This window comes from Eutrigla gurnardus, assembly GCF_963514095.1.
Source record: "Eutrigla gurnardus genome assembly, chromosome: 12".
NCBI lineage: Eukaryota > Metazoa > Chordata > Actinopteri > Perciformes > Triglidae > Eutrigla > Eutrigla gurnardus.
The window spans coordinates 15,604,297-15,618,899 of NC_139926.1; the positions used below are offsets into that span (position 1 = coordinate 15,604,297).

Genomic DNA, 14,603 nt, shown 5'->3' on the forward strand with positions numbered 1-14,603 from the left:
CTGTCTGAAATAAAATCAATCATTATCTCCACGAGATGCTGGTGGTGGCTTTTTAATAATTAATTTGACTTCTTCTGTCGCGTGTGTTGGCGGCAATTTGAACAAAAAAAATATGTCTCCATTAAGAGAATATTAGGGCGGTTAAAAGCGGTATGTTTGGAGGGCTCTTCAGTGTCAAGTGAAACTATCACACGAAGCCACGCTGATCGTCCCTCCACAGCTCAACCCAGGCTGCACCTAATTAATCAAATTTGACTCTGAATAATTGGCAACATGGTGGCAAATATTAAACTATATTCCAAGCTTTAAAATGTGGGTGAAAGAGACACATTTTTCTACAGTCAGTGATACTGAGGAGAGATTTGAAGCTTCAACAATTCTTCATCAAACAATTATCGGTGGGCATTAGATAGCTCAAAGAAGGGGCTCTTCTAGAAATAGTGGGGCTCCATTCTTGACTCTTTTTTTGGGGGGGGGGGGGGGGGGGACCCTCTGAATCATAACCACCCATCTGTCTACGGAAACATTAATTAAGATTGGGCTTATTAGGAATTAAGGGTAAGGCCTTCAAGATACATTTTAGGAACAAGGCGGGAAGGAGAACGGGAGGGGTTAAAGGGGTTAAGGGTCATGGATTTTGGCTGGTGTTCAGTCATCAAACCAAATTGCATTATATACACAGTACTAGCTCCACATCCGATGGTCAAACAAATAGACGGTAGATGGTGTGAAAATGTCCTGTACTTCAACTGCTACACAAGTATTGCGACGTTAACACAGTTGAGAATCGCTGAAATGGCTGTGCATAGCAAATATAGCCTTTTAACGTAGGTACTGTGTATATACTACAGTGGGCCAGATAGAAAGAGAACCAGCCTTGCTTCAGGACACCTATACAATAATATAGTAATATCTGAAATGAAAGCATTAATGTGGTTAAATAAGTCATGTTTTAATGCGACAGCAGGTAAATGCTATAAATCATAATATATCATCTGTATCTTCCCATTCTATTTACAAGAGTTTAACACATAGCTGGTTAGAGTGATTCTTCATTAAATCTGACAACACTTCAGTGGCCGTTTCATCCTCTGAAGCTAATTTCTGTCTCTTGGCGTACTTTTCATTCCTGTGTTTTCCGTATCACTCTAATCTCACTTCGTCTTTCTCGCTCTCGCAGCTGTTAAATCCCTCTCAATGAAATCGTAATCTCTTTCCCACCCTCTGACAAACTTTTCCCTCAGCTAATGTTGTTTTTTTTTTTTTTTAAATCCCCTCTTACTCCTGTCTGTCTTTACATCCATCTCTTGCTGAAATTTGTTATTTTCTCCTCAGCTTAGTTTGATCCTTGGCAGATAGGGCCTTTGATCTTTAAATTGAAAAAAAAAAAAAAATGCTACATTCACATTTCACAGGTTGTTCAAGTTGACATCAGCAGTCTCTGTGTGTGGTACTTCTTAGCTCACTTCTGCATCTGCATGTGCTCTGCTCAGCACCGCTTCGCCGCGCAGCACGGGTACAGTAGGAGATGTAAACTGATCCATAACTGACCCTTTTGCCACGGCGCTCCTCCTCCTCTTCCTCCTCCTCCTCTTCCTCCTCCTCCTCCTCCTCCTCCTCCACATCCTCCGTCTCGTCCTCCTCTCCTCGGGTGTAGAAAAAGCAGAAGATTTAATATCCAAAGCAGGTTTTGAGTCATTTGATGGATGCCTTGGCTCATCTCGTTCAAGGTTATGAGCAAATGATGCATAGAACTGCATCTCCCGGGATCCAGTCTGTCTTCCGTATCCCAACATGCAACACACAGCTGTCTGTCTTTTCGTCCTGTTACTGAAAATTGTCTTTCTGTCACTCCATCTGTAACAATCCTGCAGGGTAATTAGTAGAGGTATTTATGTATTTTGTTTTACGTGTGTGTGTGTGTGTGTGTGTGGGTGTGTGTGTGTGTTGTAATTATGTCCCTGTGTGTAGTATCTTTCTGCGGTTATACACGCGTGGTGGAGTGTGTGTGCGTGGAGATGTGTGTGTGTGGCAAGTGTGTATTACTATATGGGCTATGGTGTGTGTACCCCTGGTGCGGATGTCCCATCCTCATCCCCACCACGGATCCAGGCGTCATAGGCGTCGCTGGGGTAACAGGGTGCGACCCGGGAGTCACGGGCAGCGATCCTGGGGTCAGAGAGGTCATGAGGGGGACGTCATCGGGGGAGCGGCGCAAGGTGAGGGTGTAATCGGGCGGGCAGGTGAGGCGCACGGTGTCCAGCGTGCTGTAGATGTCCTGGGTGTCCATGCCGTCCAGGGCGTCCAGCGTATCCAGAGTGTGATGGTGGTGAGTGTTATTCCTCTCGTCTGCGGACGCAGCTATCACACTCCAGCTGCTTCACCTACAAGGTGGGTCGTTTAGATGAGAGGACACAAAGAAATAATCTAATGAGTGTTTTCATTATTGTTAAAATTTCAGAATATTTCCTTAAGCTATGTTCAAATTCATTTTCTATTAATGAATTAATAATTTCATCTCTTATCAAATCCCATGTTATGATGGCCAAGCCCTGTGGCTGAAATCAATATCATAATATTATGCACACATGATGTCAAATTAAATAAACTGTCTTCCAAAGATTTCATCAACAACTTCTAGCTCATTTATACTTAATTGTATCCAATAGAAGTAATGTGAAATTATATATTTGATATTCACAATATGAAAAATCTAATATATTCTAATAACATTTAATTAACCCAGTGATACATATTAATTACACTGAATCTGGTAAAAGTATAAAGGGAACCAACCATGACAGGCTATTAGTGTCTCTGTAAGACTTCATTTCTTAAAATGATCACCACAACTCATTCAAATTTGTGAAATGAGAGAGAAATGATTGTAGTTTAGGGTTTCTCCAGACAGATTTGTTTCAGATGATCAAGCATCTAGCAGTCAAACAAAGCAAACTGCTATTTGTCATCATCTTCTATCATCATCTCCTCACTTATTTTGGAATAATTCTAGGCGGTTTCTAGCCTCCGAGCCCAGCACGTTTTCCTAGTCAGAACAATTATGTTCAGCACAAACATACAATGCACAACAATAATGTATGCAAAAACAAACAGGCTTGATGTTTCCTCATCGTGTCAGGTCTACTGGTGGTGCCCAAAAAGCTAAAAATAGCGCACAAAGATATTTTTAAATAATTAAACACAATTAAAATAACAGCGGCAATGTCAAGCTATATAACTGCAGCTCAATTGCCAATTAACAGTATTTGTCTGCTTTATGCCAGATCTGACATTTAGCGCTCGACGTGGGAGACTTTGATAGCCACTAACCAAGTTCAAAAGGGGCCAAATAGACGGCGGATGAATTGGAGGCAACTGGAAGCAATTCAGGCAATTGGACGGAGCTCACACATGCATCAAAGCACACACACACACACACACACACACACATCCTCGCACTGATGATGTCTGAGACAGGCTGTGTTTTACAAAAGTGCTCTACTGGCAGCTTCTCCTCTGGCAGGAGGCAAGTCACGCATATATACAACCTCAACGGGCTTGGTGTTACTTCATCCATTTGTTATCATCATACCGTGTGTGATTAGCAACAATAAGCACGATAATTATGGAGAATAACTTACAGATGAATACAGACACTCCAAATCAATACAAAAACATATGCCTCACCTGTAACGACATGAGCCCCTCCCCTTGCAGGTGAGCGGCGACGTCTGCCGGCGTGATGTCTCGTCTCGGGGGAGGAAGTGGGCGTGGCCGGCGGTGCTCCAGGCGTCTCTTGTCTTTCTTGTACAACAGCGCTGCGAAGGCGAGGATGTTGAGAAACAACAGCGACGCTCCCACTGCGATCGTCACGGAGAGCTCTGTTGAGTAGCCCTCGTTGGGGACGCGGACCCCGTCCTCCCCTTCACCTTTGCTGACAGCAGAATCCAGCGGCTGCGAAGTAGCGCCCGGTGACCCCGGATGGCGTGTACTAGTAGGCTGCCTGCCTTTATTTAGACGCTTAGTGAAAGCATAAGGGCTGCCGTCCTGCGGAGAGGGACTGTGCGTGAAGGAGGACACCGATTGGAGGAGCTCGTTGACATGATGCAAGTGAGGAACCAGCTGCAGCCAGAAGGAGATTTTGGTGGCACGGTAGTGGTCTCTGACGCGAGGCTTCAGGCCAATGTGGAGGTACAGCTGCTCTTTAGGGGTGTACTTAGACCAGGCCACTTCTTCAAAGCGGTTGGGTTTGGTGTGGATGAACTTGGTGTCTTGAGGAACCGGCTGGTTTGGGTCACTGGAAAGGATGAAACACAGTTAATAGTCTGTGATAGGCAGGACATTGATTTTCATCCCCTCTGCTCCTGTTGTTCCAAAAATAGCTGTCATCTTATACAACAAGCTGTCAGGAGCTGAGAACACCATGTAAGATTTAAATCAAAGCTCCAAGATAATAATGCAACATAACAGAACTGGATTAAATAATGCAAAAGAAATAGAAGAAAATACAGAGTTTCCACCATCATATTTACTGTTTACACTTTTCTATGGTCATATTTCAGAAATAGAAGAAAGATTCAATGTTCTACCATAAATATCAATATTTCTTGTTTTTCCGTATTTCTAATGTCAGAGACTCAGCTGGCTATTCTCCTCTGGGGATACGACTTTCTCTCATGCTGCCCAATAGTTTCACCAGTGCTGGCACACATTTCTCTTCTAAATCAATGTCAAAGCAACAAATGACAAAACAGTGGCAAGAAAAATGTTTACAATTTCCTTTAAAAATAGCTCAAATGTGATTCTGTTGCAGATCACTGATTTTTGTCCACTAACATCTCAGTTCAGTTACATAATGCACAGTTGAAAATCCTGCAGCTGGAGCTGCTTGTGGATATTTGCCCTTCAAAAAAAAACAAAAAAAAACTGGCAGATATCTTTATTCAAGATGAATGTGTGTGTTTCAGGGTGATGACACATACGCACAGGCACTTATTTGACAATTTACGACGTATTTGTGTCGGCAGCGAAAGTGACACGAATGAAAGAGCAGCGCACCTTGTGAGACTTGTCGGTTTCACGCTATAAGCTCACTTATCAATCAACACCTTATGAGCACCACAAAAAAGGCAGCTAGCACAAAGACCTACCAGCGAGAACACACACACACACACACACGCTCAGGCTGAGGATTTTGTACGCCCACACAGAAGCTTACAAAATATACATCGGGGAGCATCACATCCTCCCTATTAAATGGAGCCGCCGCAGAGTTCCATCACCATCGGAGGTCCTCTCAACCGGGTGGATTCTTTCTTCAGAGAAAGTTCCCCGTTGATAATTGAAGTGAAATCAGCCTTAATGCACCTGGCGTCACAAAACATGTGCGAGCACGCTCCCAGTTTTGCATGTTGTGAGATAGCGACGGCTCTACGGTGATTTAAATCCAGGTCTAGACTGCAGATGTCTCTGTAAATCTGGAGAGGTCTCCGTGGAGTGAGCCTCCATTGGATTAATTACTGGTAATTACTCACTTTCGAGCACTGCAGAAAGAGGGTCCATCCTCAACAATTACTTTTATCTTGAATATCATGTCAGAGTGGAGAGATAAAAGGTACTCTTATCAGTTTGGACTGTCGGGGGTATAAAAGTGTAAATGTGGATTCTTTCTACAACTGTATTCTCCGCTATTAGCAGATCATTTCACTTTCAATTTTAATCCATTGGATCTCTTAAAGGGTTTTTCGAGCCACTGGCAGATCATTTTTATTTTTGAGTTAACATATTGAATACGCTCTATGTGTCATTGCACCAGTTTTGAGATAAGGAGCAGAACAGGGGAGAAGAAGAGAAGGGAATGTAAGGTACAGAAGGTGAGACAGAGCTGCCCTTCCTCTTAAAATAAGACAAATATCATCATATCAGAGTGGAAAACGAATGAGAAATTTGTGAGCTACAATGAAAAACATAGATTTTTGACATAGATTTTACAAATCTGACAAATTTGTAGGTTTTTTTTGGCAGAATTATTTTCTTTCAAAAAGAGAAGAGAAAATATTGATCAAACAGTGGCTGATCTTTCATTCTTCTTTGAGGACATTATACCTTGGCTTTCCTCAAGGACTGTTTCAACAGCGATGGGTCTTTTACTTTGTGAGCCAAGGCCCAAAGAAAAAAAGCAATGTCAAGATTTTGACATGCCTGAGAGCCTCTGTGTAGCCTCTGCCTAAATGCGTCTGAAGCGCTGCATTCATAATTGTAAGTGCTGCCTTTTTGTCAAGACGTCAGATGCCATTTGATGGAAAAGACATTATAATAACATATCCTTCACCTGTCAGCTCATTATTCTTGTTCCTCTAAAACTCAGCCGTTTTTCTCTAATGCATCGTTTCAAAAGAAAGCTAGTATTTATTTTTTCTATGCTATTAAAATGTTACTTATCTTGATGGAACAAAACTGGACAGAGAAATGGATTTGACTGATCTACGTCTTGAATACAAGTCCTATAAATTGGCACCAATGCTTTTCCCCCCATGCATACGGTCATCATTCCTTGGAAACACATTTGCTTAATGCTAATCAAAACCTGTTATCATCTCCCTGCAACTACACTCCCAGTAAATGAAACATTAAGAAACCATATGAGAGTGTCTGCTGTTTGTCTTGATGACACCACGGACTTGTCTTCTCGGCTGTCTTACTTCGAGCTTGGCGGAGATTTGTTCCTGTAAAAATCCAGAGCGAGCTGTCCGCAGTAACAGCAACAGCAGTGTGCGTTGCCAAAACCTTGTCTCTGCAGAGCGTCCAAGATGGAGGGGGAATTCTTACTGACAACTGTGCATTTTCTTACACATTTTTAAAAATGTGATTAAACGCCTGGCTTTCATTCATTATCATGAGACGCTCTCTGCACGTAGGTGGCGATTTGATATTGATAGCAGAAATTAGAAACGAATTTCTGTGTCTAAGAAGGCGGGAATTAAGAGAATTACTGAAGCCGTGCTTTGTTTGGTCTTCTTTGGGATTTTCATAATGAAATCTCACATCAGCGCACGTTCTTAATAGCTCACCCAGTCTTGGCGAAGTTGGTCCAGTAAGTCATGACAACAGCGGTCAGCATCACGTCGTTCTTGGAGAAGTTACAGTTGAACAGATCAGTGGGTCCCACCATGGGCACGCCGAAGACGTAGGGCACCTACGCACACATGCAGACACACACTTTAGTACAGCATACAGTAGGAGCCAACAGATCTCCAATTTGATAAATCCTCCGAAATCATCTGGACTGAAATCCAATCAGTACGCCGAACATAAGACAAGCCCCCTATACTAAAAACATGGAAACCAAAAATGTACTTCTTTGTTAAAGCAGAAGAAAACAACAGGCGACTGTAATTAACTATAATCATCACAGTGGTAAATATAAAGCGGATATTCCCTGCTGTAAGCTTGATTCTGCTTATTAAGCACTTTGTGCAAATCAATATGAAGCAGCACTTGACGGCTGATCTCAACCAAGAAGTCCTGATTCATCGCATTAATATTTCTAAAATATTTAAGACATTATTCACATTCATTTTGGCCCAAACCCAAACCAAAATGCACCGTCGCTACTCTTCCCCTTGATATTTAATATCATGTTTCATGCCATCACCCACACTACTACCTCGGTAGCAGTGTGACATCAATTTACCTCGTCACCGTGGGCGGAGTCAGCCCAAGGCGGCGTGGCGTCACTCTGGCAGTGGTGGTAAAAAGAGTAAAAGTAGGTGGGGGATCCGTACTGAGCGTGGAGGTCAGCGGTGGCAATCGCTGGCGCCACCCATTGGTGGTCTGTGAATAGCGCCACCAGAGTCTTCCTCCGGGTTTCTGCATTGTCGCGGTCCGCCCAGTCCGTGTACATGAACCTTTAGGGTATACATTTCAGATGAGCATCTTTTATTGTCATTTAGGTAAAAAACGTGAATAACCATATATGTGAAACATCCATTAGAAGGGACAGTTGGACAAATGAGTCAGGTGAGAAGAATCACACTTCATATTTACATTTAACAGACATGAGAGTGTCCCAAAACGATGCCTTAAATACATGAATAAGCTTACAGACTTGCTCACCTTATGCTCTCTCTCAGCGTGTCTCGGCCTTCTGGGTATCCGTACAAACTATCCACAAAGTCTGACACCGCAAAGTCAAAGTCCTCAGACGTGACGCCGTCCTCCGAGTCCACGATGCCCTCCACGAACTTCACGCCCTCGCCCTGATTAACCCCCAGCATCACATCGTAGTTCAGAAACTCTCCCTGCTCCATCAGAATCTGCGGGTCATCAGGTATGACATCGCCATCGATCACAGGGGCAAATGCCGTGTGATATTTGGCCGGCGTTATGCTCTGCTCCACGAGCTCGCGGTAACTCCGGCCCTGGAGGCAGGCGACCAGTTGGGTGCTGTCGTCGATGGCGCAGCCCACTCTCTCGCCGAGCTGCCGAGCGTACTTGCTGGGCTGGTAGTTGACGGCCCAACTGGCTAAAGCGCTGCCGCTCTGGATGATCGCTCTGTGGAACAGGTCTGAGATACACATGGACACCCACGCTTAAATACACATATGGTTGTACATATATACACTGAGGAACACATGTATACATTTATATATGCACATGCAGCCACACACGCATGTTTCCATATGGAGAGTCTCACATACATTTGCATACGATGCAGAACTAGTATTCCCATAGCGAGAGAACACAGAGATGCATTATTCAAAAGGAAGCCGGGTCACGGTTAGAGCATCTGGTTCAAGTAGGTGAGGGTTAACAGTTTAAAATAATACAGCTTTCAGCTATACTTCACATGCAGGCTGTTTATTACCAGATTTCAAAGGTTTATTCAGTCATTTATACCAGTAAATGAAAGCTTTCTCGGTAGAGACCATGAAAGGTTTCATAACCATAAGTGTATCAACCTCCCCAGCACCCAACTACCTTCAAGGTGCCCAACTCTCTATCTGCTTATACTGACTGTGCAAAGACATTTCCATATCTTAAACTGAATACAAAACGCAGTGTTTTTGTCCATGATCCTCCCTTACCCTCCGAGTAGTGAGACAAGGTAAGCAGGCTGACGCATGAGGCCCCGGCTCCGGATCCAAACACGGTGACCCTGCTCGGGTCTCCTCCGAAGGCCGCGATGTTCTCCTTCACCCAGCGCAGAGCCTGGATCTGATCCAGCAAGCCGTAGTTCCCTTTCGCTGCCTGGTCGCCCGTACTCAGAAACCCTGCAGGCAGACAGAGAGGGAGATGTAGTTCTAACAGTACAACACGTAGGCATTACGTTTAAAGACTTGTTTAAAGGCTGTGCAGAGAACTGAGCAAATGATGTATAAATAATAAGCCGATCAAAAGAAGTTTTTTTCTTGCTGACATTTTGTAAAGTAATTTTACAATCTACAGAGACGCAGGAGCACACATGGAGGTGATTCCAACATCATCAACATCAATAATGCGTGAGAAAGGGTGCTTTTTTTTCAATCATTTTTATCACTATCACCATGGTAGAGATATTAATGAAAAATGAGACATCGGAAATTGTATTGAATCAACAGGATGCATCCATATTAATGTAGGTGAAAATCAATTTACACACATAAACCTACACACTCATGCAGCTACAAGCGCAGCTATTACTTATTCCCTTTGCAGATGATGGTGTTAAGTAAACAGACAGGGTTCTCACGGCTAACTCCACTACAGTACATGTCATTAATGCATTAGCTCGTTTCTCCGAACCTCGAGCTGGCCATGAACACTTACTGTAAGTGCTTAATACATTTAATCACTTGCCAGACATTTCTCTCATGCATAATGAACATTACAAGGACATTATATTAATGTCCTTGTAATGCGAGTTTCATACGTTTCAGCTTATTTATTTTGTTTGTATATTTGTATGTATGGACTCACCTCATGCATCCAACTTGTGATGACAATGATGAGGAAGATGAAGAAGAAGAGGAAGCTTCTTGTGATGGAGCATGATGATGATGATGATGATGATGATGATGATCATGATGATGATGATGGTGGTGACCATATTGGAGTTGGTGTAAACACAGAGGATGGAGATGAAGATAAAGAAAGAAGCATGTTGGATTGGCTACCTTGATATGGTAATTACAGCTGTAGCAACTAGTTTTATCCCCAAGGTCAGAATTAAATGCTTCACCCACAAAGCAGATACAGATTTATGCCATCATATGAAATCAATATCTAATGAAATCAATATTTTTTTTTGTTTGAACGTTTTAAACCTTTTAGGATGTATTCAACTCTACTCCACTCCACTTTCAAAAACATACTCCGTCTAATTAAATGACAACCCAGAAGTGTCCTTCCCTTTGGAAGAGAAATATCTCTCATACATTATTAACATAATCTGTGTGTTCGCATGATGTATAAAATGTGCTAAAACTGCATAAAAAGGTAGAAAACGAAATGAGTGCACTAAATAATTGAGAGAAAGTGCGGCCAAATGCCATTAGAATTCCTCCTTCACTGTTGCGCTCTTGAGTACATTTTAATTGATAAATCAATTAATTAACAGCCTCATTCGAATGCATGTATCATGTCATGTTCTGTAACATACATCCACAGAATCAAGTAGATTAAAGAGATGATGGTATTTGGGCCAAATCATTTTTAGAAAGCTGAATAGGCTAAATCACAACATACTGTGAGCATACATTTTATTAACCTGCTGGCACATTTGAATTAATCTCTCCATATGAATTATTAAATAGTGGGCAGCTCCTAATGAGAGTGAGGGCATGATTTAACCCAGCCACTGCTGAGATATGCAGCTTGTACGTCTGGCTTAATCTATATGCAGGCTGTGCTCACACAAACATCCCTATACTCGCTGTAATAAAGCAAACGATGCCTTCAACGTCTCTTTTCAACCCCCCTGTGGCCCTGCAGAGGCTTTATCATTTTTATAATTACACTGGTAAAAAGCCTAAATGTCAGGATTTTATGATATTCTATTTATTCGGCCTGTGTGCAAGGCTGTCTAAAATTAGAAAACAACACAGGGAATCAGATTTTTCGCTGTTCAGAGAGCAATGAGTCAGAGAGTCATGGAGGTAAAAAAAAAAAAAAAAAAAAGGATCAGATTTGAGTCAGTGCTAATAGTGGAAAAAAATGTCTTCGGGGGGTTTATTTCCACTAGGGACGCTCATACTGAACATTTTTTTCTCTCTAAAAAAAAAACAAAAAGGCACTCTGGGTGAAAACATCTCACTAATGTATAACATATTTCATAGCTCGCTGAAGGATTTAACAATCCAGATGGTGACTATAAAACTCAAAGTGAGGACAAAAGATGTAGCATTTACATTGCATCAATAATTATTCATAGCTCTTTTCTAATAAATACAAACCGGACAGCTGATAGCAAAAGGAACTTGTGTTGTCTATTGATTGATCAATATCATCTTTTGCTGGTTTTTTTTAATAAAAAACACAAATTCCCAGCTTCCAGAAATGCAACAGAAATGTGTGCATTGCATTTCCAATAATTGTTAATACATTTCCCAAAACGGAAAGTACATTACTGTCGAGGCAGTGCATAATACCGCAGTGATATTATCAGAATACCCAGAACACCTGAGCAGTAATTGCACTTCTATTGTTCTAGCTCAAAAGGTGGAGTCTGGTGTTGAAGCACACAACATTACAGCCATTTCAAAACATGGATTGTTTCACGATAGATTGTTTCCTGGTTGCATGTGCCATAAAAACATGCATCTATCAAGATATAGGTATCTCTGTTGCACAATGACTCAATTGGATGAAACATGATTGGGCTAACGGGGGACTAACACGGCACTCAACCAGTCATATTTTCAGTTCAGCAACTTGCATGTAGATGTAGAAGATGCATTGGATACAGAATTTTACCCAGTACTCCTAGGCGATAGTTGAGGGTTATGACGATGACGTTGCCGTAGCTGGACAGCACACTGCCATCCATCATGTTGCCGGTGCCTTCTGTGTACGAGCCCCCGTGGACGTAGACCATCACCGGACACTGACCCGCCTCCTCATGGATGTCTGGTAGAGAGAGAGAAAGACAGAGGAGGATCAATAGATAGACAGATAGATAGACAGATAGATAGATTGATAGATAGATAGATAGATAGATAGATAGATAGATAGATAGATAGATAGATAGATAGATAGACAGACAGACAGACAGACAGACAGACAGACAGACAGACAGACAGACAGACAGACAGACAGACAGACAGACAGATAGATAGATAGATAGATAGATAGATAGATAGATAGATAGATAGATAGATAGATAGATAGATAGATAGATAGAGCAACATATGGCCTGGCATTGGGTTCAAGGTGACATCATTGAAGCACCTGATGCTACATAATCACACATAATCAATTTGTGTGTGAGTGTCAGCACAGATCCACCCACCTTCCTTCTGTTTCCATTCTGGCAGATGTTTGAATAAATGTCCATATCGACTGTTAGTGTATGTGTGTGTGTGTGTGTGTGTGTGTGTGTGTGTGTGTGTGTGTGTGTGTGTGTGTGTGTGTGTGTTTGTGTCCATCCCCTGACCATTTGTATGTATCTCAGCCTTTAATCACTCACTGGGTTTATACATACAAAAGCTGGAACAGTCTGTGGCTCTCCTGCTTCCCTGTGCTTCATATCTCCCCACCTTCATTTCTCAGCAGGTGGATATAAAGTGAGGCTGTGACTGTCCATGTGTGTGTGTGTGTGTGTGTGTGTGTGTGTGTGTGTGTCCCTGTGTATGAACCAATATGTATGCATGAGTGAACCTGTGTCCTTCCCACTTTCCTCCACAAGTAAAGGCGTAAACCCCTTGGCGACTGACGCAGGTGTCTGCATATTAAGTGTTGGCTCAACCAGAGGCGGGACGCTTCCATGTTTAAATCATGTTGCCCCCAAAATCACCTTGTGGTCAACCCAAAGTTAGCCAGTGCCACTTTGTTGTTGTCACTCCGTTTAGACATTTCATGTTATCCTTATTCTAATCCTGCATGCATATTTGCTCACTTTTGCCTCCGACAGTTAGATTCACTCACCATTCTCAGTGGGCACGTAGATGTTGAGGTAGAGACAATCCTCACTCTGGTGAGTGAGGTACGTCGCGGCTATGTCCAGGTTCGCCGTGAGCCAGGACGGCATCATATCTACCAGCATGCTCCTCTCATCCAACGACTGTGGGCACACGGGAGCAAACTGTGTCACATTTCGTATTCCTGGCCAGGGCAAAGGAGGCTCGGGCGGCTGGAAGCGCCGGTCCCCCGTCGGAGGCCTTGCGTACGGTACTCCCAGGTACTGGATGACGGGGCCCAGGAGGTCGGAGGCCAGCGGGGTCAGGATGCCGCGGATACGGCCTTGTGCCGTGGAGACGACGGGCACCGTCTGCTGCTCCGATGAGGAAGGCGGATGGAGGGAAAGGAACAGGCAGAGGGAGAGGAGAGGGGATAAAATACCTAATGTGGAGGAGGAGGATGGGAGCGGAGATGAGGGAGTCCTCCTGGTCCTCAGCTCAGTCATGATGGTGAGTTTAGGGGAAGCTGGGAGATGGGAGAGCAGTAGGCCTTCGGGAGGGGCAGGGGTCACGCCTGTGTTGACCCTTCAGAGAATCCCAACACTCACAGACAGCTGCCGCTCAGCTTGGCCCATACCACGCAGTCCTGGCTCTGGCATACAACCTTTTCCTTCCTCTTGTGTGTGTCTGTCCATGTGTGTGTGTTTGGTCCTGTGTGTGAGTCACTGATTCTGTGCCTGTGAGTGTGTGGTGACTCAGTCGGCGAGTCCCTTGAATACGTGTCTGTGTGTGTTTGTATGTGTGGAAGTGTTTAAGCGAGTGTGTGTGTCCTGGACTAGCAATTTGTTCATGTCTGCGTGTGTGTGTCTCTGTGCATGTGTGTGTGTGTGTGTGTGTGAGAGAGAGAGAGAGAGAGAGTCTCTCGTTATGTAAACAGTAGCATCACTGTTCCTCTGTCACTCTCTCCTTCCGGTCACCCCCATAACAAGCCCAAACTGCCTCCTGGAAAAGAGACGTAGAAGAAGGAGAGAGGAATGTGATTAGTCTTCATTAGAGTAATGTGTCGGACAGATGAAGAAGTCACATACTGTACACGCAGCGCCACGTACACATCAGAGAAACAGGCTGTGCTACCTCGCTGCTGTTCACGTTAAAAATAGATACGGGAGCGATAGATAGGCCAAACGAGATGTTGTCCGCTCAGCTTAATTCGGTGTCAGACTGTCAGGGCTGCGGTGTCACACAGGAATGGTGTGTGTGTGTGTGTGTGTGTGTGTGTGTGTGTAGCCGCAGACATATGTCACATCCTCACTACACACTGTTTCACAGATCACAGGACCTGGTTGGTGGGGGTGGGGGGGGGGGGGGGGGGGGGGGGGTTTGGAGGATGGGATGGAGAGTCACGTCACACGCTTAATTAAACCCTGAATCCACCATGGGGCTCCTGACCTGCATGGAGCATAAGGTAGAAAGCCTGTGACAAACACACACACACACACACACACACTT

General features: G+C 43.6%; 1 protein-coding gene across 1 annotated transcript; it reads right to left on the reverse strand.

The window, feature by feature from the left end:
* Positions 1 to 470: 470 nt before the first annotated feature.
* On the reverse strand, positions 471 to 14,091 carry LOC311022385 (neuroligin-4, X-linked-like). The gene is given in 9 exon segments (XM_084023596.1): positions 471 to 2,362; positions 2,364 to 2,384; positions 3,688 to 4,297; positions 7,071 to 7,195; positions 7,694 to 7,907; positions 8,116 to 8,566; positions 9,087 to 9,272; positions 11,953 to 12,105; positions 13,123 to 14,091. Coding segments are annotated over 9 exon segments (2,616 nt in total). The 5' UTR covers positions 13,601 to 14,091; the 3' UTR covers positions 471 to 1,984.
* Between the last annotated feature and the right edge of the window lie 512 nt (positions 14,092 to 14,603).